The sequence below is a fragment of the Thamnophis elegans genome, chromosome 9, assembly GCF_009769535.1.
Source record: "Thamnophis elegans isolate rThaEle1 chromosome 9, rThaEle1.pri, whole genome shotgun sequence".
Classification (NCBI taxonomy): domain Eukaryota; kingdom Metazoa; phylum Chordata; class Lepidosauria; order Squamata; family Colubridae; genus Thamnophis; species Thamnophis elegans.
The window spans coordinates 2,181,946-2,209,206 of NC_045549.1; the positions used below are offsets into that span (position 1 = coordinate 2,181,946).

A 27,261-nucleotide genomic window follows, 5' to 3' on the forward strand; every position below is an offset into this window, starting at 1 on the left:
CGGTGCACAAATGTCAATAGTCTGTTTAGTGACCGAAAACAGTGACTTATGACAATTTTTCACTTTGCGACCTTTGCAACATCCCCATGATAATGTGGTCAAAATCCAGATGCTTGCCAACTGTTTCCGATTTACGGCAATTGTGGCCTCCTTGGGATCATGTGATCCCTTTTGGAGAGCTTCTGACAAGGCAAGTTGATAGGAAAGCCAGATTCACTTAACAACGTTTTTACTAACTTAACGACGGCAACAATTCATTTAAGAAATGTGGCAAGGAAGATGGTAAATTTGCGGGAGGGGGGAGGGAGGATTTGCTGAACAAGCGTCTCCTTTAGCAGCAGAATTTCGGGACTCAATTGTGGTCGTAAGTCGAGGACTTATTACCTCCGTCACTACCGCCGTATTTTCCCCCTCTTTCTCCCTCTGGATTCTTGTTTCTTGGCTAAACAGATCTTGGGGAAAAACAGTGGATGGAAAAGTTATTTCTTTGGGGAATTGCACCGAGAAAGGGAAAGTTGGCCTCGCTTTTCGTGTGTGGGTTGCAGATTGGGAAGAAATTTTGTTTTGCGTTGTTAAAAGAAAATAAAAAGGATGCCCCCCCCTCTCTATTTTCTCTAATTACTCTTCCCTTTTCAAGTGACAACCCCCCCCAGGGACATTGCGACCGTCGTAAATATGAGTCGCTTGCCAAGCATCTGAATTTTGATCCCATGACCGCAGGGGATGCTGCAAGGGTTGTAAGTGTGGGAAACGGTCCAAAGTCCCTTTTTTCCCGTGCCGTTGCAACTTTGGTCACTAAATGAACTGCTGTAAGTCGAGGACTACCTGTAATCGCATCCAGTTTTGGTCACCATAATGTAAAGATGTTTCGCAAGAGTGCGGAGAAGAACAAGAAAGATGATTAGGGGGCTGGAGGCTAAAGCATAACAAAGATCGGTCGCAGGAATTGGGTTTAATTCTCGTTTAATGAGAAGAAAGACTAGGGGAGACACGATAGCAGTCTTCCATTATTTGAGGGGCTGCCACAAAGAAGAGGGAGTCAAGCTATTCTCCTGAAGGCAGTACAAGAAGCAATGGGTGGAAACTCTCCTTAATGAGAGAAGCAATCTAGAACTAAGGTGAATTTTCCTCACAGCGAGGACAATTAACCAGTGGAACTCCTTGCCACCAGAGGTTGTGGGTGCTCCATCACTGGAGGTTTTCAAGAAGAGATTGGGCAACCATTGCCTGGAATGGCATAGGCTCTCCTGATTGAGCAGGGGGCTGGACTAGAAGACCTCCAAGCTCCCTTCCAGCTCTATTCTGATTGAAATGGCATAGGGTCTCCTGATTGAGGAGGGGGCTGGACTAGAAGACCTCCAAGCTCCCTTCCAGCTCTATTCTGATTGAAATGGCATAGGGTCTCCTACTTGAGCATGGGGCTGGACTAGAAGACCTCCAAGGTCCCTTCCAGCTCTGTTATTCTATATTCTGCATATTATTATGTAAGTTCAGAAGACTAGGAGTGACATGATAGCGGTCTTCCAATATTTTAGGGGGCTGCCCCAAAGAAGATTTGGGAGTCAAGCTATTCTCCAAGGCCCCTGAAGGCAGGACAAGAAGCAATGGATGGAAACTAATCCAGGAGAGAAGCAACCTAGAACTAAGGAGGAATTCCCTCACAGTTAGAACTCAGTGGAACTCCTTGCCACCAGAGGTTGTGGGTGCTCCATCACGGGGGGATTTTAAAAGGAAATGGACAATCTGGAATGGTATAGCGTGTCCTGCTTGACCTCAGGGTTAGACTAGAAGACCTCCAAGGCCCCTTCCAACTCTGTCATTCTGTATTCTGTAAATGTTCAGAAAAGGAGGACTAAGGATGACATGATAGCAGTCTTCCAATACTTGAGGGGCTGCCCCAAAGAAGAGGGGGGGGGGTCCAACTTATTTTCCAAAGCACCAAAAAGCAATGGGTGGAATCTAATCGAGGAGAGAAGCAACCTGGAACTAAGGAGAAATTTCCTAACAGTGAGAACCAGTGGAACAGCTTGCCACCAGAAGTTGTGGCTGCTTTGGAGTTTTTCAAAAAGAAACTGAGCAACTGTCAGGGAATCGTGCAGCAGCTGTCCCAATGAAGTCAGGGACACTGACCCGAACTTGTAGTTTTATATAAATAAATAAATTCAACCGTCTATATTTATATCAGTCAAGATAGGAGCTTCGTGAGGTAAAATCCACACAGGGACATCCTCATGAGGTAAATCACCCATTACATGGAAGAAAAAGGCGGGAAAGAAGGAAACGCCCCCTTTTACCCACGGCCACCAATCACAGCGCTCGTTGCCTCATGCAGGAGCCAGCTCTGACCAATCAATCGGCTCCAAGTGTCTGTCCTGACAGATGGCACAACTGTCGTTTACATTTAAATTATCTTAACAACAACCGTTTGTTTGAAATTGTGTAGGGCAGTGTTTCTCAACCTTGGCAACTTGAAGTCCTGTGGACTTCAACTCCCAGAATCCCCCAGCCAGCTATGCTGGCTGGGGGATTCTGGGAGTTGAAGTCCACAGGACTTCAAGTTGTCAAGGTTGAGAAACACTGGTGCAGGGTCTCCTGCTTGAACAGGGGTTGGGGGGGGTTGGACTAGAGGACCTCCCGAGGTCCCTTCCAACTCTGTTCCTACTATTGTGTTATTATGATATATCATTCTGAAATGCGTATCTGAAAGTTTGGATAGTTTCAAAAAAAAAAGAAAAGAGATGAAAAGGGAGTTTTCATTTGGTATCAAGGCTCATGCGCCGATGCAGAATATTTTAATGCATAAAAATGAGGGCCGGTGAAAGAATTCTTGGTTGATTAATCATCTCCCTTTTAACTGATTGACTTAATTTGAATACATTTTCTTATTGCCGCTACCTCTGTCGCTTACTTTGGACCAAAAAAGAAAACTTCCTTCTATTCGTCTCTTTTTCTCCTTCCTGCCATCCCTCCCATCTATCTCCTTCCTTCTTTCTTTCCTTCCTTCCCTCTTTTTTTCCTTCCCTCCATACTTCCCATCTATCTCCTTCCTTCTTTCTTTCCTTCCTTCCCTCTTTTTCTCCTTCCCTCCATACATCCCATCTATCTCCTTCCTTCTTTCTTTCCTTCCTTCCCTCTTTTTCTCCTTCCCTCCATCCCTCCCAGCTATCTCCTTCTTCCCTTCCTTCCTTCCATCTATCAATCCACCCCTCTCTTCTTCTCCTACCCTCCATCCCTTCCATCTATCTCCTCTTGTCTTTCCTTCCCTCTTTTTCTCCTTACTCCCATCCCTCCCATCTATTTCCTTCCTTCCTTCCATCCATTGATCAATCCATCCCTCTCTTCTTCTCCTACCCTCCATCCCTTCCATCTATCTCCTCTTGTCTTTCCTTCCTTCCCTCTTTTTCTCCTTACCCCCATCCCTTCCATCTATTTCCGTCCTTCCTTCCATCCATTGATCAATCCATCCCTCTCTTCTTCTCCTACCCTCCATTCCTTCATTATTTCCTCCCTTCCTTCCCTCATTTTCTCTTTGCCCGTCCCTCCCATCTATTTCCTTCCTTCCATCAATCCCTCCCTCTCTTTTCACATATGTTCCATCCCTCCCACCTATCTCTTCTTGTCCTTCCTTCTTTCCTTCCTTCCTTCCTTCCAACGATCCCTCCCTTTCTTTTTTTCATACATTCCATCCCTCCTATCTATTTCTTCTTGTCCTTCCTTCCTTCCTTCCTTCCTTCCTTCCTCTCCTCCCTCCCTCCTTCTCTGAATAATGTACACTTCCATTTTTCATTGTTGATCATACAGCCAGTAAGATGTTTGGACTGGATTTGGCATTTTTACCCACCAAGGGAGTCCTTCCCAAGGACCTGGGAAAGGCAGATGTGCTTGTTATAGGGTTTCCTGCCTAGGCAGGGGGTTGGGCTAGAAGACCTCCAAGGTCCCTTCCAACTCTGCTATTGTATTGCATTGCATTGCATTGCATTGCATTGCATTGCATTGCATTGCATTGTATTGTATTGTTTGAGTTAATGAAAGGTATCATCACAGGATGTCAGCTCTTCCAAGTCAAGCTGCCTTTTGCAATTGACCGATGGTGAATTTGTCAATGCCGATGGTGTTTAAGGAGTGCGCCAGTTGTTTTGGGATTGCATCCAAGGCACCTATCACTAGTACCATCTTCACTTGGCTTTTGCCACAGTCGTCCTACTTCTATTTGCAGGTCTTCCTATTTTGAGTTTTTCTCTCATTCTTTCTGTTCTCTTCTGCTGTTTCCAGCTATTGTCACATCTGTTATCCAGGCTTTTTTCTTTCTTTCTTTCTTTCTCTTTCTAATTGACAATTGTTAAGTGTGGAGTGTTTTGTGGCGGGAGCTTCTCTTGTTTGAATTCTCAAGTCCCAGGGCAATTTTATCTCTTTCATTTTCTTCCTCTGTTTCGGTGGCTGTGTCTGGGTTGCAACGTTCAGGTTTTAAAACTTTTACGGGCGTAAACCTCTCTACAAGTTGGGCCGGTTGAAATTTTATTTATTTATTTAATTATTTTAAAAAATAAATAAATTATTTAGTCTTTCAAAGGTAAAACTACAGGTAATCCTAGACTTACAGGAGTTCACAACACCACTGGAAAAAAATGACATAACCGTTGTTCACACTTAGGACCGTTGCAGCATGGTGGTCACATGATCAAAATTCGGCCGCTTGGCAGCTGACTCATATTTATGACGGTTGCAGTGTCAACCTGATCCCCTTTTTGCGACCTGCTGACAAGCAAAGGCAATAGGGAAGCTGGATTCACTTAACAACAGGTTACTAACTTAACAGCTGCAGTGATTCACTTAATTACTGTGGCAGGAAAGGTTATAAAATGGGGGGGAAATTTAACAATTATTTCGCTTACCCAACATAAGGTTTGGGCTCAATTGTGGTCGTAAGTCGAGGACTCCCTGTACCGGGCCCCAGTTGGGTTTTGGGTTTCCAGACAGCTGTTTCCTACAGCTGGGTCTCTCTCAGGTTTCCTTTAATCTCCTAAAATTTCTCCTTCATTTATGATTTTTTTTTCTCTCCCTCCAGCCCTCTCACGGATGGGTTTTGCAGAGAGGCATTGTACTTTAATTCCCCAAATAAATGAAACCAGTGCAGTAAATTTCCTTTATACCTAACATTACCTTTGGCAAGTTCCAAAGTGGTTGAAATTCCTGCTTTTTCCCCTTTCTGTGCAAGTCCAGGTGTCTAAAGCGTTGATTATAGTTCCCGGGGGGTTTAACGTATTTGTTGTCTGGATTGTAATGCGATCATTTCCCAACTATGGCAGAGATTATTATATCACCAAAATATGCCTTCTTTGCAGAAAATCTGCAGTTACAGGCTTGAAAAACACAGAGCCAGGCCTAAAAATATAGCGGTTCATTTAGTGACGGCTTAGTAACCATTCAACGTTACAACGGCACTGGAAAAAAGTGACTTATGACCATTTTTCACACTTAATGACTGTTGCAGCATCTCTCTGGTCATGTGAACACGGTCACACTTTCCCGGGATCGTGTGATCCCCTTCTGTGACCTTCTGACGTGCAACGCCAACAGGGAAGCCGTTACTAACTTAACAACTGCAGGGATTCGTTTAACGACTGTGGCAGGAAAGGTCCTAAAAGTGGGCAAAACACGTTGACTAACTGTGCCGCTTAGCAACATCAAGGTTGGGTTCGATTGTGGTCATAAGGCGAGGACTACCTATAGATGAAGTTGCACCTGGAGGGAGGATGCAAGGAACGTGTCCTCCTCAGACTACCCATAGCAAAGTTGTTAGATGTTGTGTGAATTTTGCCCTCTGCTATAATGGAAGGCACAATGTTGTGCACCCAAAAAGGATGCAGCTTAGTAGAATGAACCCTGGTGTGTAAATAAGAAAAAAATGGATTTCTTCTGCAAGTGAATATCTGGGAACTCTCAGATGAAGCCTCTCCACAAAACAGGAAAAAAAAGGAGCAATGGTGCAACCTGGCCATCCCAATGTTCTTTAGATGTTTCTCTGGATTGAAATTCTCAAAAGTCCAAGGTTGGGAAATCCTTTGGAGCTGTAGAGCCCTTGTTTACTCTCCGAGCTTGGTTGTTTTCTTGCAGACATTTCATGACCTAACTAGATAATGTGGGCAGGCTCCATTATGGTTGTACGTCAAAGATTACCTGCGGGGGGAGGGGGGATCGACTGGAAGACCTCCAAGGTCCCTTCCAACCCCATTTGCCTTTGATTCTGCTGTTCTGTTATTTTGTTATTCTGTTGCTTCTTACTGTTATTCTCTTACTTTGTTATTCTGTTAGTCTGTTATTCTGTTATTTGTTACTCTATTACTCTGTTATTCTATTACTCTATTCCAGTTTTCTGTTATTCCATTATTCTGTTATTCCAATATTCTGTTATTCCATTACTCTGTTACTCTGCTATTCTGTTACTCTGTTATTCCTGTTATTCTGTTATTCTATTACTTTGTTACTCTGTTACTCTGTTATTCTGTTATTTGTTACTCTATTACTCTGTTATTCTATTACTCTGTTATTCCAGTTTTCTGTTATTCCATTATTCTGTTATTCCAGTATTCTGTTATTCCATTACTCTATTACTCTGCTATTATGTTACTCTGTTATTCCATTATTCTGTTATTCTGTTATTCTATTACTTTGTTATTCTGTTACTCTGTTATTCTGTTATCTGTTACTCTATTATTCTGTTATTCTATTATTCTGTTATTCCAATATTATGTTATTCCAGTATTATGTTATTTCATTACTCTGTTACTCTGCTACTCTGCTACTCTGCTATTCCATTATTCTGTTATTCTATTACTTTGTTATTCTGTTACTCTGTTATTCTGTTATCTGTTACTCTATTATTCTGTTATTCCATTATTCTGTTATTCTATTACTTTGTTATTCTGTTACTCTGTTATTCTGTTATCTGTTACTCTATTATTCTGTTATTCCATTATTCTGTTATTCTATTACTTTGTTATTCTGTTACTCTGCTATTCTGTTATTTGTTATTCCATTATTCTGTTATTCCATTACTCTGTTACTCTGCTATTCTGTTATTTGTTACTCTGTTATTCTGCTATTCTGTTTCTCTGTTATTCTGCTGTTCCGTTATTCTGTTTCTCTGTCTTCCTGCTGTCCTGTTACCCTGTTATTCTGTTTTTTTGGCATAGAAAGGGAGGCTGAGCTCAGCCCCTGCAGATGTTCTGTGTTGCAGCTGCTTAAACACCTTTTTTCCCCCCCTCCTTTCTCTCCCTTCCACAGTGGTATTGGGCTGGCTCGGGCCCACTTTGAAAAACAGCCCCCATCTAACCTCAGGAAATCCAACTTTTTCCACTTCGTGCTTGCCATGTATGACCGTCACGGACAGCCAGTGGAGATCGAGAGGACGTCTTTCATCGACTTTGTGGAAAAGGACAGAGTAAGGTCCAAACTCATGCGCGGTTCTTGCAAACGTCGCCCCAACCACACACAGACACGCACACAGGAAACAGTCGGGATAGAATATCCTCAACCCCTTCCAGTTGCAGTTACTCTGATTTTTTTTTTCCCCAGCAGCCATCAGATCCAGCAGAGCTAGACAGTTGCTGGAGTAATGTTGAAAATATCCTTGATGGCTCCCTGAGCGCCTTTTTTCATTCATGTATTTATTCTGTTATTGAACATTTGTATGGAGGGGGGGGGGAAGGGAAGGAAAAGATTACCCAGAGGAGACACCCAACGTATAAAAGGGAAAAAAGAAGCAGGAATAAGTGGCAAGCAAAAACACCCAAGATTCTAAAATAGCATAAAGGGAATTTTGCTGCAACCTATCATTATGACTTATAGCATTATAAACTACGTCTATCTTTTCAAAAGAGGAAGTGAAAATCCATCTTCACTCAAAGCTACCAGGTTAACATTTTTGATATGTTTTATTAAGGGTCATTCCAAGATAAAAATACGGATAAACCAAACGTTAGAAACCAAGAGAAAGTGAAAGAGAGAAAAACAGGACTCCTGACTTTTTCAGCGCAGTAAAATGCAAAAAAACCCCACCACTTTAACATTTTGCTTTATACTTCACAACTTTCCAAGCCATTCCTATAATAATAATAATAATAATAATAAAAATCCTTTCTAATTATCAACATCGAAGTTTCCTTTTTTCCCCCCAATTTCCAATAAAAAGTCCAGAACTGGTTTCCAAGTAGAAACAAAACTCGATAAAATCCCTTTGATTAAAACAGCCCTTTTTCTTCTTCTCTGCTCACTCTGTCAAACTACATGCTTGGTGCAGTATGAATGGCTACTTAAAACTATCAGCTATGATACTTTCACTCCATGCGAGAAATCTAATTTTCCATAGAGTTAAAGGATGGTCTCTGGTTAAAGACCCTAATCTAATGAAGACGAGGTTTATAGGGCACTGAGGGAGCATTCCGGGGAGTGCTATCTATATTTTCACACCCACATAGATAAGAGTGGGTGGGGGGGGAGAGAAAGAGAGAGTGAGAGAAGAGGGGAGGAAGGAAGAAAAGAAAGAAGAGAGGGAAAGAAAGGGAAAAAGAAAAGGAGGAGAAAGGAAAGAAAGGGGAAAGGAGAGAAAGAAAGAAAAAGAGAGAAAGGAAGAGAGAAAGAAGAGAGAAAGAAAGGGGAAAAGAAAGAGAGGTAAATAAAGAAGAAAATGGAAATAAAGAGAGGGGGGAGAGAGAGTGGGAAGGAAGGAAGAAAAGAAAGGAGAGGGAAAGAGGAAAAGAGGAAAGAGAAAGAAAAAAGGAAAAAAGAAAGAAAAGAAAGGGGAAAGGAAAGAGAAAGAAGAGAGAAAGAAATAAAAAGAGAGAAAGAGAGAGAAGGAGGAAGAGAAAGAAAGAGAGAGAGAGAGACAGAGTGAATGAGAGACTGTGAGTGGAGGAGGGCCAGCTCAGAAATGAATCAATCTGGACAGGATGTCAAGATAAGAGAAGGAGATAGGAAAGAGGATGAGGAGGATGGTTGCACCCCAGGCTAATTTCTGCAAGAGGCCCTTTCAGAGGAAGGCATGTCTGTCTTCTCCTTTTCCCAAAGTCCCCATCTTGGCATAAGGAAGATCAGGGATTTCCCCCAGTCTCAGGAAACAAGAGACCACCCCACTTTATCCACTCCCCTTCCAGTTTATTGTAACCTCCAAAGAAAAGCGCCTCCCACTTGCCCACCATTCCTGGTTGAATGTCTCTTTGAGGAACACCAGGTGGAAGATCTCCACTCTTTGGCTTTTCTCATTCCTCCTTTCCTCCTGGCAGGAGCAGAACGGAGAGAAAACCAACAACGGAATCCACTACCGGCTGCAGCTGCTGTACAGCAACGGTAAGGACCCTGCAGCCGTAATTCGGGACTTTAGTAAAGCCTGCTGCCGTGGGTGAAGGCCACTCAGAAGACAAAAACTGCTGAGATATATTTGCTCATCCACATTTTGTCCTGTCCTGCAGTCGAATAGTTAGGGTTCAGGGTTCAGGGTTGCTTCAGTAGCTTGCAAGGTATGTTTGCAAGCAGTTGAGGAAAGGGGTTCCACCACAAAACCGCGGTAGACTAAAGCGCGTGTGACTAAAGCGCGGTGACAAAACCGCACCGTCAAAACCGCGCCGACAACAGCGCGCCGACAGAAGCGCGCTGTAACATAACCCTAAAAATAACCCTAAACCTAACCCTAAACCTAACCCTAAACCTACCCTAAACCTAACCCTAAACCTTACCTTAAGTTAAATCGCGCTGTTGTCAGCGCGCTGTTGTCGGCGCGCTTTTGACATCGCGGTTTTAGTGCCGCGGTGTTGTTGCCACGCTTTTGACGTTCACGGTTATGTCGTGCCACAGAGGAAAGGACAACCTCCAAACTCACCCCAAATTGGTGGGCTGGAGGTCAGCACCTGGGGGGGGGGGTTTCCTCCTCTTTTAACCAAACTCTGGACTTCTTGCAAATTCGAAGTAAAGCGTGTCTAAAGCATTTGTAAGAAACCATCCAGACCCTGAGAAAGAGTGCAGAGAAAAGCAACAAAGATAATTAGGGGACTGGAGGCTAAAACATTTAAAGAACGGTTGCAGGAACTGGGAATGTCTAGTTTAATGATAAGAAGGACCAGGGGAGACATGATAGCATCTTCCAATATCTCAGGGGTTGCCACAAAGAAGAGGGAGTCAAACTATTCTCCAGGGCACCTGAGGGTAGAACAAGAAGCAATGGGTGGAAACTAATCAAGGAGAGAAGCAACTTAGAACTGAGGAGGAATTTCCTGATAGTGAGAAACAATTAACCAGTGGAACTCCTTGCCTCAAGAAGTTGTGGGTGCTCCAATACTGGAGATTTTAAAGAAGAATTTGGACAATCCCTTGTCTGGAATGGTTCAGGATCTCCTGCTTGAGCTGGGGGTTGGACTAGAAGGCCTCCAAGGTCCCTTCCTTGTGGGCATTATCTTGGTTGCTTTTCACAGCTCACTCGACTTCTTTAAACAATGCACATTTTGCACCATTGGATGCCAGGTTACAATATACCTTCGGTGCGGTTTTTAACCTTTTAGAACGTTTTCCCCAAAGGTGGCCAGTTTACAGAGAGCGAACTTCAACTCCCAGAATTCCCTCGCCTGGAATTCCAGCTGGGGAATTCTGGGAGTTGAAGTCAACACGTCTTCAAACAGGGAAACCCCTTGGGGTAGACCCAGGCTGGGGAGGCAGATGGTTAAACACCGCAGAGCTTACCTGGCAGGGTTGTTGTGAGCATTAAAAAGGTGTGTGTGTAGTTCTCAGCCTTGGCAACTTGAAGAGAGGTGAACTTCAACTCCCAGAATTCCCCAGCCAGCAGAGCTGGCTGGGGAAATCTGGGAGTTGAAGTCCACCTCTCTTCAAGTTGCCATGGTTGAGACACTCTGTTCTGAAATCTCCCCAAATTTTGTTTTTTTCCCCAGGCCTTCGAACCGAGCAAGATCTCTACGTGCGGCTCATTGATTCCATGTCCAAGCAGGTAACAACGCCCTGTGCTTGGGGTGTGATGGGGAAGTATCCGTAACACATCTTTGGCCACGCTTAAAAGGCTCAGAGTTAATGGGTCTGGGATTCAGAACAAACACACACCACAACGCCCATTCCAAGCTCCTCCAAAGGACGCCGGGAATTGTAGTTTGGGGGAAGCTGCCACGAACAGCTTCCTTTCCCAAGGAGGCACGGCCTTCCCAGCATCATGGCCATATATTACAGATAGTCTCCGACATCGTCTCCGTTGCTCAGCAAGGCAGTTGTTAAGTGAGTTTTTGCCCCCATTTTACGGACCTTCCTTCCGACAAGTCAACGGGGAAGCCAGTTTCACTTAACAACCATGTTACTAACTTAGCAACTGCAGCAATTCACTTAACAAAGGTGGCCAGAAAGGTTGTAAAACAGGGCGAATCTCACTTAACAAATTTCTCACTTAGCAGCGTACATTTTGGGCTCATTGTGGTCCTACGCTGACGACTACCTGTATTGTATTTTACTCATAGAAATACGACGGTTTCTTATTTGTCACAAATCTTCCTTAACCCTGGCCTCTGATCCACCCAGGATCAAATAAAATTAAATGCCCCCCCAATCAGCTGTGTTATGAAAAGGCAGAGCTTTTAATCAATTTCCCTCCTTCCCCAAAAAATAGGACTTTTCCTAAAATTTGCTAGTGGGGGGAAACATCCGCAGAGATTCTCAGTCATCCAGGTCCCGGTTGTCCCAAAGGTGCTTTTTTCAAAAGACGTTTCACTCCCCATCCAAGAAGCTTTTCAAGTTCTGAGTCAGAGCTGAAGAAGTTTCGGTTCCACCACAAAACCGCGCTCGACTAAAGCGCGCTCGACGAAACCGCGTAGCTGACGTCATCACAGCGCGACGAAAAAGCACGCTGTGAACGCTAAAGCTAAAATTAACCCCTAAACCTAAACCTAACCCCCCTAAACCTAATCCTAAACCTAACCCTAAACCTAACCCTAAACCTAACCCTAAACCTAACCCTAAACCTAACCCTAAACCTAACCCTAAACCTAACCCTAAACCTTAACCTAACCCTAAACCTAACCCTTAACCTAACCCTAAACCTTAACCTAACCCTAACCCTTAATCTAACCCTAAACCTTAACCTAACCCTAAACCTAACCCTAAACCTTAACCTAACCCTAAACCTAACCCTAAACCTTAACCTAACCCTAAACCTAACCCTAAAGCTAACCCTAAACCTTAACCTAACCCTAAACCTAACCCTAAACCTTAACCTTAACCTAACCCTAAACCTAACCCTAAACCTAACCCTAAACCTTAACCTAACCCTAAACCTAACCCTAAACCTTAACCTAACCCTAAACCTAACCCTAAAGCTAACCCTAAACCTTAACCTAACCCTAAACCTAACCCTAAACCTAACCCTAAACCTTAACCTAACCCTAAACCTAACCCTAAAGCTAACCCTAAACCTTAACCTAACCCTAAACCTAACCCTAAACCTTAACCTAACCCTAAACCTAACCCTAAAGCTAACCCTAAACCTTAACCTAACCCTAAACCTAACCCTAAACCTAACCCTAAACCTTAACCTAACCCTAAACCTAACCCTAAAGCTAACCCTAAACCTTAACCTAACCCTAAACCTAACCCTAAACCTTAACCTAACCCTAAACCTAACCCTAACGCTTAACGTAACCCTAAACCTAACCCTTAACCTAACCCTTAGCCTAACCCTAAACCTAACCCTAAACCTAACCCTTACCTTAACTTGAATCGGCTTGCTTTCAAAGCGCTATTTAAAGCGCCCTTTTTTCTCCGCGGTCGCTGTTGTCACCCTGCTGATGACGTCAGCGACGCGGTTTAATCGGGCGCGCTTTAGTGGAGCGCGGTTTTGTCGTGCCACGGAAGTTTCTTGGATGAAGAGCAAAATGTCTTCAAAGAGAAACCAGAAAGTCCAGTTGCCTCTTGTGGGGGGAGGAAAAAAAGGCACTTTGGGAAGAGCGGAGGAAAAATGCCATCCGGTCTCCGTTTGAGGAGGAAAACAAGTTAGAGCTCTGAAACCAGCTCACTCTGGAAGTGAGGAGTCCCAGGGAATTAATTCTTGCAAATAATTGAAGAAGCTTCATTAAGTTTCCATCTTATTAATCAACACCATTAAGTGGAGAGGCAGATTCCTGGCTGGGTGTTAAGAGCGCCTGGCCCAGATGGGACAGCGGGTGTTTAACACCTATTTTACACCGAGGAGTATCCAACTGCTGTATTTTTCTGAACCCTGGATTTCACCCCCAGAGGTCTGGCTTTATGCTTGATGTTAAATGGGGAGGGGAAAAAAGGAAGAGAATAATGCTCTGTTAAGAAAATTACAGATGGGAAATCCAGCTGTTTCCCAACACAGGCATTCCCTGGCATTATTCGAATTGACTGGCAAATACATGTGGTCCTCAGGTTACAACCACGATGGAGCCCCACATTTCTGTGGCTAAACGAGACAGTCGTTAAGTGAGTTTCGCCCCATTTTACAATCCCTCCTGCCACAGTTGTTAAGTGAAGCACTTCGGTTGTTAAGTTAGTAACACGGTTGTTAAGACACTCCGGCTTCCCCTTTGACTTTGCGAGGGGATCACGGGACCCCGGGACACTGCGGCGGTCATAAATATGAGTCAGTTGCCAAGCGTCTGAATTTGGATCACGTGACCATGGGGATGCAGCAATGGTTTTAAAAAGTGTGAAAAGTCAATTTTTTCAGTGCCGTTGTGACTTCGAATGTCACTTAACAAATGGTTGTAAGTCGAGAACTGGAACGCTGCATCCAGTTCTGGTCACCACAATACAAAATAAATCTAAAAATGCAAGTAGAAAAATAGGAACCACCTTTGGTGGGAAGGCAACAGCATTCCATGCCTCTTCGGTGTTGAGTCATGCCAGCCACATGACCACGGAGACGTCTTCGCACAGCGCTGGCTCTTCGGCTTTGAAACCGAGATGAGCACCGCCCCCTAGAGTCGGAAACAACTACCACATATGTGCGAGGGGAACCTTCACCTTCACTTTAGTTTGATGAAAAGAAGGACTAGATGTGACACGACAGAAGTCTTCCAGTATTGAAGGGGCTGCCCCAAAGAAGAGCGGGAGGGGTCAAAGTATTTTCCAAAGCACCAGAAGACAACGGATGGAAACTAATCAAGGAGAGAAGCAACCTGAAACCAAGGAGACAATTCTTAATAGTGAAGCAATCAACCAATGGAATAATTTCCCTTCAGAGGCTGTGGGTGCTCCATCGCTGGAGGCTTTCAAAAAGAGACTGGAGAATCATTTATCTGAAATGGTTTAGGGTCTCCTGCTTGAGCAGGGGGCTGGACTAGAAGATCTCCAGGGTCCCTTCCAACTCTGTGACTTTATGTTCTATGAATTGCGCTCATAAGCTAAGCGACAGCGATTACCCCCCCACACACACACCCAGCGGCCACAATCTCACGTGACAGAACCAGGATTGGACCAGAGGGAACATTGACTACAATATGCTGGACCAGCTGAATTTTCCAAGTCAGTCTTAGCAGTAATAGCAATAGCGGTTAGACTTATATACCGCTTCGTAGGGCTTCCAGCCCTCTCTAAGCGGTTTACAGAGTCAGCATATATTTCCCCCAACAACAATCCGGGTCCTCATTTCACCCACCTCGGAAGGATGGAAGGCTGAGTCAACCCTGAGCCGGTGAGATTTGAACAGCCGAACTGCAGAACTGCAGTCAGCTGAAGTGGCCTGCAGCGCTGCATTTAACCACTTCTTCAAGGTCAGCCCCATGTAGACGGAAGCACAGTCATCCAGCCGCCTTGGATTTTGTTCCCGAAGCAGCTCGTTTGCCACATCCCCTCAATACACCGAAACCTCAACCAACAAAGGCAGCATTGGCCCAAGGCACCCTGTTGATATTATATACCTCTCTCTTCTCCAGAAAAAAACCCCCATGGTTAAAAGTCAACTGAGCTTTGTCAGTTGTGCAAACACAACTATATTTGGAAGCCCTCTTCAACACGCTGGGTAAACTGCAGCCATTGGACCGAGCTGCCATTAGCAGTCTCGGATTTGCATTGTGTTGAATCGAGGGCAGCCCAGTTTTCATTTCAGAGCTCAGTCCTAGACCGAGGCTACGTTTAGTCGGGACCGATGCACCTTACAATGTTCCCCAGCCAGTTCCTGGAAGTTGACCACACGCAGGAATAGCAATAGCAATAGCAGTAGACTTATATACCGCTTCATAGGCCTTTCAGGCCTCTCTAAGCGGTTTACAGAGAGTCAGCATATTGCCCCCAACAATCTGGGTCCTCATTTTACCCACCTCGGAAGGATGGAAGGCTGAGTCAACCCTGAGCCGGTGAGATTTGAACCGCTGACCTGCTGATCTAGCAGTAGCCTGCAGTGCTGCATTTAACCACTGCGCCACCTTGGCTCTATCTCTAGGAAGATGAGCAGGATGAGATGAGGGTTTGCTGCTTTGGAGAAGGGCCCCACAACATCACGGCTACCTCCTAGTAGACATCTCCATGGAGCTCTTGGTCTTGAGCCTTGCATGGAGATGTCTTACAGGGAGGTAGCCATCACGTTCTCAGAAGCTGGTGGAGATGCGGCTGTCCAGGACCTCTTCTGATGACCCAACTGAGACGGTCAAGGGTGCCCAGCAAGGAACAGAGGGAAGGAAGGAAGGAGGGAAGGAAGGTAAAGAATGAGGGAGAAATGCAAGAGAAGGGAAGGAGGAAGGAAGGAAAGGAAAAGGAGAGAATGAGGAAGGAAGGAAAGAAGGAAAAGAATGAGGGAGGAATGCAAGAGAGGGAAGCAGGGAGGAAAAGAAAGAAGGAGGGAGAAGGAAGGGAAAAGGAGAGAATGGGGACAGAAGGAAAGAAGGAAAAGAATGAGGGAAGAATGCAAGAGAAGGGAAGGAGGGAGGAAGGAAAGGAAAAGGAGAGAATGAGGAAGGAAGGAAAGAAGGAAAAGAATGAGGGAGGAATGCAAGAGAGGGAAGCAGGGAGGAAAAGAAAGAAGGAGGGAGAAGGAAGGAAGGGAAAAGGAGAGAATGAGGACAGAAGGAAAGAAGGAAAAGAATGAGGGAAGAATGCAAGAGAAGGGAAGGAGGGAGGAAGGAAAGGAAAAGGAGAGAATGAGGAAGGAAGGAAAGAAGGAAAAGAATGAGGGAGGAATGCAAGAGAGGGAAGGAGGGAGGAAAAGAAGGAAGGAGGGAGAAGGAAGGAAGAAAAAGGAGAGAATGAGGAAGGAAGGAAAGAAGGAAAAGAATGAGGGAGGAATGCAAGAGAAGGGAAGGAGGGAGGAGGAAGGAAGGAAAGGAAATGGAGAGAATGAGGAAGGAAGGAAAAGAATGAGGGAGGAATGCAAGAGAAGGGAAGGAGGGAGGAAGAAGGAAGGAAGCAAGGGAAAAGGAGAGAATGAGGAAGGAAGGAAAAAAGGAAAAGAATGAGGGAGGAATGCAAGAGAGGGAAGGAGGGAGGAAAAGAAGGAAGGAGGGAGAAGGAAGGAAGAAAAAGGAGAGAATGAGGAAGGAAGGAAAGAAGGAAAAGAATGAGGGAGGAATGCAAGAGAAGGGAAAGGAGGAGGAGGAAGGAAGGAGAAGGAAATGGAGAGAATGAGAAGGAAGGAAAAGAATGAGGGAGGAATGCAAGAGAAGGGAAGAGGGAGGGAAGAAGAAGGAAGCAAGGGAAAAAGGAGAGAATGAGGAAGGAAGGAGAAAAGGAAAAGAATGAGGAGGAATGCAAGAGAGGGAAGGGAGGGGAAAAGAAGGAAGGAGGGAGAAGGAAGGAAGAAAAAGGAGAGAATGAGGAATGAGGAAAGAAAGGAAAAGAATGAGGGAGGAATGCAAGAGAAGGAAGGAGGGAGGAGAAGGAAGGAAAGGAAATGGAGAGAATGAGGAAGGAAGGAAAAGAATGAGGGAGGAATGCAAGAGAAGGGAAGGAGGGAGGAAGAAGGAAGGAAGCAAGGGAAAAGGAGAGAATGAGGGAGGGAAGGAAGGAAGCAATTGATACTGAGGACAGAAGACCACTTATGATCTTCTGCAGGAGACCAGCAGGTCTGCAACTATCTGGGCCCTTCCTAATGTTGCCTCTCCCCTTTGCTTGCAGGCCATCATCTATGAAGGTCAGGATAAGAACCCCGAGATGTGCCGCGTGTTGTTAACTCACGAGATCATGTGCAGGTAAGTCATGCTCTGGTGCAGCAACACGGGCTGGTAATGGGTGGAATCAAGGAGGACCTCTGGGAAGCTTCAAGCAGGGCACTTTGGGGTGTGAAGAAGGCGAGACGGTTTTGCAAAGCAGCGGAAGCAACAACGGGACTCAATGGCTGGGACGCAGGGGGAAGTCTGCAGGGACGGGAGTCAAAAAAGTCAAAATGGCCACCGTGGAGAATCCAAACTGGGGGATTCAAAGCAGCCACAGCCATGTTTAGATATCAGAAAAGGGATTGGCTGCCTGCTGTTGGGTTCAGGATGTTGGACATTTGACCTGTTGAAGGAAAATATGTCTAACATCCTGGATTAATAACAAGAATGTCCAGAATTAATCCTTTGGGTCTAGCTGAAATCCATAGTTCTGCTGTTCTTGTTCATAAGGGTCTGGGGCATGTGGTCTTGGCGAAGTGGTTTAAATTAAGATCAACAAAGAGCGTTTTAACCCAGTCATGATTTGTAGGAAGTTTGTTCCTCTTAGCCACAATTTCAAGGACTTTTTTTTCCCACTGAGCCTGCTTTAACCTGGTCATATCTCTCCCCAGTCCTGGCTTTGGAAATATAGAATCATTCCACATGGGGTGGGGTGGGGGGGATAGGCATTTTTCAGAGTGCATTGACTTCTTCCAAGGGAGGGAAGGAGAGAGGGAGGAAGAGGAAGGATATGGATGAAGGAGAGGGAGGGAAGAAGGGAGGGAGAGGAAAGGAGGGAGGGAAGGAAGGGAAGGAGGGAGGAAGAAGGAGGGAGGAATGAAAGTGGGAGAGAAGGGGGAGAGGGAGGAAAGGAGGGAGGGGGGAGGGAGAGAGAAAAAGGAAGGGAGGGACGGAGAAGAGGGAGAGGAAAGAAGGGAAGGGGAGAGGGAGAGAGAAAGAAAGGGAAAGAGGAAGGCGAGGGAAATAAGGAGAGAGAAGGCAGGTGGAGTGAGAAGGAGGGAGGGAGAAAGGAGAGGGATGGCGGGAGGAAGAAGAGGGAGGGATGAAAGATTGGGAAGGCGGCAGGCAGGCTAAAAAAGATACAGATCTGAGAAAGGTGGTTTGCTTTACACCATGAGAAGGTGATGCACAGATCAGTGGGCTGTAAGACTTGTAAGCAGACCCTCCCTGGAAGACCCTCAAGTCTCCCCAAATATCAACATTGCAGGAAAAGCGACCTGTGCAGGTTGCTGGGTCACCAGTCCATCCGGGTGCTTCTCATTCCCGGTGTTGTGAGAAAGGCGTTGTGTGTCCCTTTCAGTGTGCAAGCGAGATCGGGAGGCGTTTCCGATAGCATCTTCTTCCAGCCAAGACATTTCTACTGGAAAGCTTTCGCCGTCAAGCTTCTAAGAGAAAGCATTTCTGGCCAAGGGAGCCGCAGCTGACAAAGGCCTGCGCCATTTAATAAAGTTAGAGCTACCGAGCTCGTCCTGGTGGTTTGGGGCTACACAATTGTAAAGCGCTCTTATTAACAAGGCTGTTCGGGTGCCCATAAATGCACCTGCTGCTGGCTTGGGAATTCTGGGAGTTGAAGTCCACGCATCTTGCAAGTTGCCAAGGTTGGACACACCTGAGCTAGGTATTCTCACAAAAACTGACAGAATAACAGGGATGAAAGGGACCTTGGAGGTCTTCTAGTCCAACCCCTGACTCAAGCGGGAGGCCCTACACCATTCCAGACAAATGGCTGTCCAGTCTCTTTTTGAAAACCTCCAGTGATGAAGCACCCACAACTTCTGGTGGCAAGCTGTTCCACTGTCGAATTGTCCTCACTGCCAGGAAATTCCTCCTCAATTCCAGCTTGCTTCTCTCCTTGATTAGTTTCCACCCATTGCTTCTTGTTCTGCCCTCAGGTGCCTTGGAGAATAGGTTGACTCCCTCTTCTTTGGGGCAGCCCCCTCAAATACTGGAAGACTGCTATCATGTCAACACCCCCCCCCCCGGCCCTTCTTTTCACTGAACTAGAATTAAACGCAATTCCTGCAACCGTTCTTCCTACGTTTTAGCTTTAGGTCCCCTAATCATCTTTGTTGCTCTTCTCCGCACTCTTTCTTGAGTCTGTTCTTTCTTCCGCCTCCTGATCCTCACTTCTAGGTTAAGGAGATCGCGGGGTGGGGGGCCGGGGGAGGGAGGATCCTCACACCAAGTCTTTGCAGGATCCAAATCCTGGCACTGTGATGTGCTTTTCAACTCCAAAGACTGGGCGCACAGACGGGTGCCACCATGTTGCAGAAAGAAGGCTTAAGAAGGAACCCTGAGGACTCAGGATGGGCAGGATGGGCGTGTATATGTTGCCCCTGTGGCAACATCCGCACCCAGGACCAGCCAGGAAAGTTGGGGGGGGGAAACCACCTCCCTCACCAAGTGCTGGGAGGAGAGCAAAGGAACCTCCCTCGACAGCCAAACTCCCCAGCGACTTATTAACGCCGCTGCTTTGTTTACGGGCCCGTTCTTCTCTTGGTGTTTTGCAAATTAGCACGTCTGCCTGGTTGCCAAGTTGGATGGCTAATTGATCTTCGGGAACCTTGCTAATGATCCCGGGGGCTAAGGGAATAGAGCGGGGGGGGGGTGTCTTGGGAGTCGTAGGAGTGACTCGGGAGGGCAAAATATTGTGCCTTCCACGCACGCAACTTTGGCTGTGTTGTTTATGGAACAAGGACGACGGATGGAATTGCCGGTCCCCCGAGGGGAATTGGGGTGAATTTAGAGCTCTCGGCTGTTTATCAGATCAGCAATTAATTATATTTAATGTGAGGGATGGTACTTGCTCTAATGATTGAGAAAACAGTAATTGGGTAGGGAATCGCGAAAAGTGTGGCGTACAAAGGCAGGGAAACGTAACGCTGAGACAAGATCCGGTCAGTTTCTCCGTCTCTCTCTCTCTCCTTTGGGGAGGTTAAATCCAGAAATCCACATTCGACCGGCTGCGTTAGTGGTTTTTCATCTCTGGATTCCCTATGTTTGGTATAGGGATTCCTGCTTGAACAAGGGGGGCTGGACTAGAAGACCTCCAAGGTCCCTCCCAAACTCTGTTACTCTTCTATTCCATTATGTAGTTTCTTCCAAAACAGTGTTTGTTGGCCCCGAAGGGGAACCCAAGTCCTGTTTCCAGTCGTCCAAACTTGGCACACTGCTTTGGAGTGTGAATCCCTGTTGGCATCTCTTTAAAGCAGCCGCTTCTTTTCCCTGGATGATACAGCTGCTCTCTGTGAAAAGACGAGGTTGCTTTAAAGAGCCGGAGATGGGCTTCTTCCGGCCCCATAAATCCTGCAAAGCACTTTTTTTTTAAAAAAAAAAAAACCACATTCAACCGAAACCACTTCACAGCGAGTGGGGGCACCTTTCTTGACTGCCCCCCCCCCCCAAATGGATGAGAAGCCCAATGGTTTGCAAGTTTTGTTCTCTGGTCCTTGAGAGCCAAAGAGGAGTTTCAGAGGTTTTTGTTTTTTTTGTGTGTGGCAAGAATAGCAGTTAGCAATAGCAGTTAGACTTATATACCGCTTCATAGGGCTTTCAGGCCTCTCTAAGCGGTTTACAGAGTCAGCCTATTGCCCCCACAGTCTGGGTCCTTATTTTACCCACCTCGGAAGGATGGAAGGCTGAGTCAACCCTGAGCCGGTGAGATTAGAACCGCTGAACTGCAGATAACAGTCAGCTGAAGTGGCCTGCAGTGCTGCACCCTAACCACTGCGCCACCTCGGCTCAGGTGGTGAAGTGACCCAGCCCCCTTGGGACTCTTTTAGAGCGCTGGTTTACTCTGCTGACTCTCTGCAGGGGGGAACTCGGGAAAAGGCGACACGTGTGGGCATCCGGTATTTCTGAATCATGAAATATAGACGTAGCAGTAGAGCTTTTATAGTGTCTTTCAGTTCCATCTAGCAAGCCAAAATAGTTAAGGGAATAGAGGAAGGATTGGGGTTGATATGGAAGGGAGGGAGGGGAGAGATAGGATGGATGGAAGGGAGGGAGGAAGGAAAGAAGATGGAAGGAAAGAAGGGAGGGAGGAAGCAGGGAGGGAGGAGGGAAATAGGATGGATAGAAGGGAGGATGAGAGATGGGATGGAAGGGAGGGAGGGGAGAGATAGGATGGATTGATGGGTGGAAGGGAGGGAGGAGGGAGAGAAGATGGAAGGAAAGGAGGAAGGGAGGAAGCAGGGAAGGAGGGAGGGAGGAGGGAAATAGGATGGATAGAAGGGGGAGAGATAGGATGGAGGGGAGGGAGGGAGGGGAGAGATAGGATGTATGGAAAGAAGGGAGGGAGGAGGGAGAGAAGATGGAAGGAAAGAAGGGAGGGAGGCAGGGAGGGAGGAGGGAAATGGGATGGATAGAAGGGGGAGAGATAGGATGTATGGAAAGAAGGGAGGGAGGAGGGAAAGAAGATGGAAGAAAAGAAGGGAAGGAGGGAGGAAGTAAGGAGGGTGGAGGGAAATAGGATGGATAGAAGGGAGGGGAGAGATAGGATGGAGGGGAGGGAGGGAGGGGAGAGATAGGATGTATGGAAAGAAGGGAGGGAGGAGGGAAAGAAGATGGAAGAAAAGAAGGGAAGGAGGGAGGAAGTAAGGAGGGTGGAGAGAAATAGGATGGATAGAAGGGAGGGGAGAGATAGGATGGATGGAAGGAAGGGAAGGAGGAGGGAGAGAAGATGGAAGAAAAGAAGGGAGGGAGGCAGGAAGCAGGAAGGGATGGAGGAGGGAAATAGGATGGATAGAAGGGAGAGAGATAGGATGGAAGGGCGGAAGGAGAGAGATAGGATGGAAGGAAAGAAGGAATGGAGGAAGGAAAGAAGCAGGGAGGGAGGGAAAAAGGATAGATGACAGGGAGGAAGGGGAGAGATAGGATGGAAGGAAAGAAGGGAGGAAGGAGGGAGGGAGGGAGGCAAATGTTAAAAACATAGTACATATCCAAGTAGAAGAGGATTCTCTCCACACAAAACAGGCAACAAAGCTGCTTTTACAACAACCAGCTCCTCCCTTAGCCGTTTTGCATCCGGGCAGCTTCATTCCGACAACACCCGAAGCAGATCAGCGGCCTAGAAACCCGGATGCTGCGATGGTCCTTAGTGTGGAAAAAAACGGTCATAAGCCCCTATTTTCAGGGCTGGTGTAACTTCAAACGGCTACTACACAAACCGTTGTAAGTCGAGGATTGCCCATAGATGCTGACCTAATGGGATGCCTAAGGCCTTCTTCTTGGCCGTGTCCTTCATTCAGAGAGTTGATGGCTCATCGCCACCTTGAGTTCCTCTTTTGCCCTGACCGTCCCTCTCTTTCTTCCGCCCAACAGCCGCTGCTGTGACAAGAAAAGTTGTGGAAACCGCAACGAGACCCCTTCCGACCCGGTCATCATTGACAGGTAAGTACCGGCAGAAGACTTCTGAATGTCCAGAATGGGAGACGTTGTCCTGGGAGATGGCCAGAACCCCTCAGCAGAATTGGTGGAAGTGTTAAGCCCTAGAAAGTGAAGAGGGAGGCAAGGAGAATTCCCTTAGGGAATAAAGGAATAATACTTATTCTTTTTTTTTTAATTTGGTCTAGTGGTTAAGGTTAGAAAACAGGAGTCTGTGAGTTCTAGTTTACCTAAGCTTAGAAAGCTGGCTGGGTGATTTTGGGTCGATCACCAGGAGACAGTGAGTTTTACTCCCACCTTAAGCATGAAAGCCAACTAGGTGACTTTGGACCAATCACCAGGAGACAGGGAATTCTAGTACCACCTTAAGCATGAAAGCCAACTCGGTGACTTTGGACCAATCACCAGGAGACAGGGAATTCTAGTACCACCTTAAGCATGAAAGCCAACTCGGTGACTTTGGACCAATCACCAGGAGACAGGGAATTCTAGTACCACCGTAAGCATGAAAGCCAACTAGGTGACTTTGGACCAATCACCAGGAGACAGGGAATTCTAGTACCACCGTAAGCATGAAAGCCAACTAGGTGACTTTGGACCAACCACCAGGAGACAGAGAATTCTAGTACCACCTTAAGCATGAAAGCCAACTAGGTGATGTTAGGCCAATCACCAAGTGACTACGAATACTAGTCCTGCCTTAACCAGCTGGGTGAATTTGGGTCGATCACCAGGAGGCAGGGAGTTCTAGTTCACCTAAGCCAAGAAAGCTGACTGGGTGAATTTGGGCCGATCGCCAGGAGACAGGGAGTTCTAGTCCCACCTTAGGCCTGAAAGCTGGCTGTTCACCTGGAGCCATTCCCTCTCTCACAGCCCAACCTATCGCACAGGTTTGTTTCTTGGGGTGGGGGGGATGAGGAGAAACATGCACTGTGTAGTTTTCACCATTTCGAATCATTTATAAGCATAATAAAGGTGGGATAAAATAAACAAACAAATAACTAATGGTCAAAGCTCAATTTGGATTAGATAAGGAACAACGGAATTCATGGAGTACTGGACCTAAATGTTTGTGACCCCATAAGGATTCTAAATCAACGACAGGTTTAACCCCATCTTACAGCTCAGCCTCTTCTCAGAATAACATAATAAAGAGCTGGATGGGACGCTGGAGGTCTTCTAGTCCAGCCCTATCTTAAGCTGGGGACCCTACAACACTTCAGACAAATGGTTGTTCAAACTCTTCTTAAAAACCTTAAAAATCTCCAGTGATGGAGCACCCACAACTTCTGGAGGCAAGCCGATCTACTGATTAATTGTTCTCATCAACTTAGTTCTAAGTTGCTTCTCTCCTTGATTAGTTTCCATCCATTGCTCTACCCTCTGGTGCTTTGGAGAATAGTTTGACTCCCTCTTCTTTGTGGCAACCCCTGAGAGATTGGAAGATGCTATCATGTCTCCCCTCGTCCTTCTTTTCATTAAACTAGACATACCCAGTTCCTGCAACTGTTCTTCGTATGTTTCAGCCTCCAGTCCCCTAATCCTCTTGGTTGCTCTTCTCTGCACTCTTTCCAGAGTCTCCACATCTTTTCTACATCGTGGCGACCAAAACTGGATGCCGGATTCCAAGTGTGGCCTCACCAAGGCCTTATAAAGTGGTATTAACACTTCACGTGATCTTGATTCTATCCCTCTGTTTATGGAGCCGAGAACTGTGTTGGCTTTTTTGGCAGCTGCAATGCACACACACACACACATTGTTTCTACCTGTTGTGTACTAGGAGACAAGGGAAAAATCTCTTGGGCTTGCAAGGCTGATGTATCTTAAGACCCAGCAGAAGCTGGTGGAGGAAGATTTGGGGGGGGGGGGTAGGGCAGAAAAGGCAGCCCAACCCAAATCTGGGTGATTATGGAAAGAAGATCCTCGCAAAGTTTAGTTAATTTCTGGTTTGCCTGGAGATCTTCTTGTCCCTTGGACAAGTCATTTGCTCCCTTTGCTCAGAAACCAGGACGCTTCTCCTATTGTCACCTTCTCTGCTGGTGTGTCTGTCTGTGTGTGTGCACACACTCGTGCAAGCCACTTTCTCCCTCTCCCAGACAAAACACCAAGGGAATGGCGGAGGCCTCTCCTGTCCCGGCTCTATCCCAGTGGCATTTGGGGGGTCTTGATAACACTCTGACATTTCCCCAGCCTTTGTCCGCTCCCGATAACATCGGGCGCTGGGCGAAGAGGCCCCATAGCTGGGCAGACCCGCCTGTCACTCAGTCCCACTGCGGAGGCCTCTGGCCGCCGAAGGAGAAGAATAAGGATTGACAAGCCGGCGGGGAGATTAGAAGCAGAAGAATCAAAGCTATTAGAGGCTGTCTCGCTTTTGTCCCTGCTGATCTTTCAGCCTTTCCTACCCGTCGGCTCTCGTCGTTCCTCGCGCGCGGGACAAAAAAAATTGAGCCACCTTCAGGTTAAATTCCAGCAAGTTTGTTGGTGTCAGCTTTGCAGATCCTGGAGCTGGGCACAGAACAGACCAGGGGTTTGCAACACAAACCTACATCCTTCATGCTGCTTTTGCAAATCTCGGGGCACAATCCAGATTATCCCCCCAAAAAAACTGAGGTTATCCGACAGAAAGGCGTCAAAGATGCAACAGGAGGTGGAACGGGGGATTGGGCTTTTGCCCTCCTTCCCGCTGTGCACCCTTATGTGTGTGTTTGTGCGCACACACCCACACAATGACCTACCCCTCCAGATGCATCCTTTCTCTGAGAATGCAAAACCTCCAAAGGTTAAGAATACCGTAGTCCTTCACTTACGACCACAGTTTAACCCAAAACTCCTGTTGCTAAGCGAGACAGTGGTTAAGTGAATTCCTCCACCCACTTTACGACCTTTCTTGCCGCAGTTGTTAAGTGAATCGCTGCCGTCGTTAGGTCAGGAACACGGTTGTTAAGCGAGTCTGGCTTCCCCATTGACTTTGCTGGTCAGAAGGTCACGAAAGGACCCTGGGATATGGTAACCGTCATAAATATGAGCCAGTTGCCAAGGGGCTAAATTTTGATCACAGGACCTAGGCGTGTTGCAATAAGTCGTAAGTGTGGAAAATAGTGATGTCGCTTTTTACAGCGGCACTGTAATTTCAGACAGTCACTAAATGGACTGTTATAAGACGAAGACTTCCTGTAGTGGACCACTCAAGTGGAGGAGTCAAGCCGGGAACCTGTCTGGAATCTCTACATGGGCATAAAAGGCGAAATCTGAGCCCTTTAAATTCCATTGAACCTTATTTAGCCTGGGAAGATTCCTGTAAAATAGGCCTGCGCAATGAAGTAGCTAGTTTAAAATCTTCACGTGGGGATTTGGTTGTTCGTGGCGGACGCTGTCCTTCTGCAAAGCCCCGGCAGGACATCCACAGGTATTCAGGGACCCATGGTCCCCTATCCTTCACCCCACCCCCCGCCCAGCCCTTTTGCAACCCCAACAGGCTACGGCTTCCACCAATTCTTGCAAAGACGAGTGGCATTTGGCTAAAGAGCAATAAGAAAATAATTGCCAGAGCTCCTATGGGAGCCTCTCAAAGTAGCATGCTGGCTATTTTCTAGTCCTCAACTTATAGCATTTCGTTTAACGGCCATTCAAAGTTAACAACGGCACGGAAGAAAGTGACCCAGGACCGTTTTTCACACTTACGACCATTGCAGTGGTCACGTCTCAACATTCAGACGCCTGGCCGCTGACTCGTATTTATGACGGTTGCAGCGTCCCCTTTTGCGACCTTCTGGCGAGCCATGTCAGTGGGGAAGCCGGATTCACTTAACAACCATGTCACTAACCTAACAGCTGCAGCGATTCCCTTAACAACCGTGGCAAGAAAGGACGCAAAAAGGGGCAAAACTCATGGTCTCGCTTAGCAACCCAATGTTGGGTTCAATTGTGGTCGTAAGTCGAGGACTGCCTGTCTTTGGCCAGGCCTCAGATAGTCAAACCCTAACCTGAATTTGGTGGCCTCTGCTCCCTCTTGGAGGGGGGGGGGGCTAGGAACAGGATTGAAAGTTGCCCTAATTCTCTTTTTTCGGCTTCCAAGTCCGTCCACCCACTTCCTCTTCTCTAGCCGTGCAAGGCTTCCCTCCCATCTGACATGGTTGGGGAGTGGGAGGGGGGGGACATCCTCTCCCCCTCTCCCCCTTCTTCCCTTCTCTCTTTCTCTGCCTCCTTCCCTCATCCCCTCATTCCTCCTCTCCTCCGACGGCGCGGCCAGCCCCTCTGGTTTAGAGAGCATGGTAAGTGCCCTATCAACATGTTAATCAAATTACTTAGGAGCTAAAATTGACGCTTTTCATTAATTATACAAGATTATTCTAATTGCGAATTCAAATTTATGCGCTCGGAACAGAAGGTGTTCGGCGGCGTCGCTGGGAATTTGCATGTTAAATGGGGAGCGCGGCACATTAGGCATGCTAATGTATGCACATTGTCTTTATTTTTAACTCCCCGGGTTTCTATGCACCACTGCTACTTAAGAAGGTGAGCAAGTCGGACATGTGTTTATTCTTATTTCCTTCCCTTTTATTCGGAGGTAGCGGTAACCTAGAGGGGAGGGCAGCATGTTGCGTTGGGGGTGAGTGTGTGAAATTACCAATTCTCTGTCAATCTTGCAATGGGGGGGGGGAAGGCTGCTCCCCTCTTTTTTCTTCCCTCCCCCTCCAAAATTTATGATTTTTTTCTTCTGTGCCT

At 46.6% G+C, this 27,261-nt stretch overlaps 1 protein-coding gene across 1 annotated transcript in view; it reads left to right on the plus strand.

Moving 5' to 3' along the window:
- Window positions 1-27,261, plus strand: part of LOC116513285 (transcription factor COE3-like) — a 77,392-nt gene that overhangs the window by 12,244 nt on the left and 37,887 nt on the right. Inside the window, exons 3-7 of the mRNA XM_032224302.1 lie at window positions 7,285-7,441; window positions 9,282-9,345; window positions 10,935-10,990; window positions 17,113-17,186; window positions 22,473-22,541. Coding sequence (XP_032080193.1) covers window positions 7,285-7,441; window positions 9,282-9,345; window positions 10,935-10,990; window positions 17,113-17,186; window positions 22,473-22,541 — 420 coding nt within the window. The remainder of the gene's footprint in view (window positions 1-7,284; window positions 7,442-9,281; window positions 9,346-10,934; window positions 10,991-17,112; window positions 17,187-22,472; window positions 22,542-27,261) is intronic.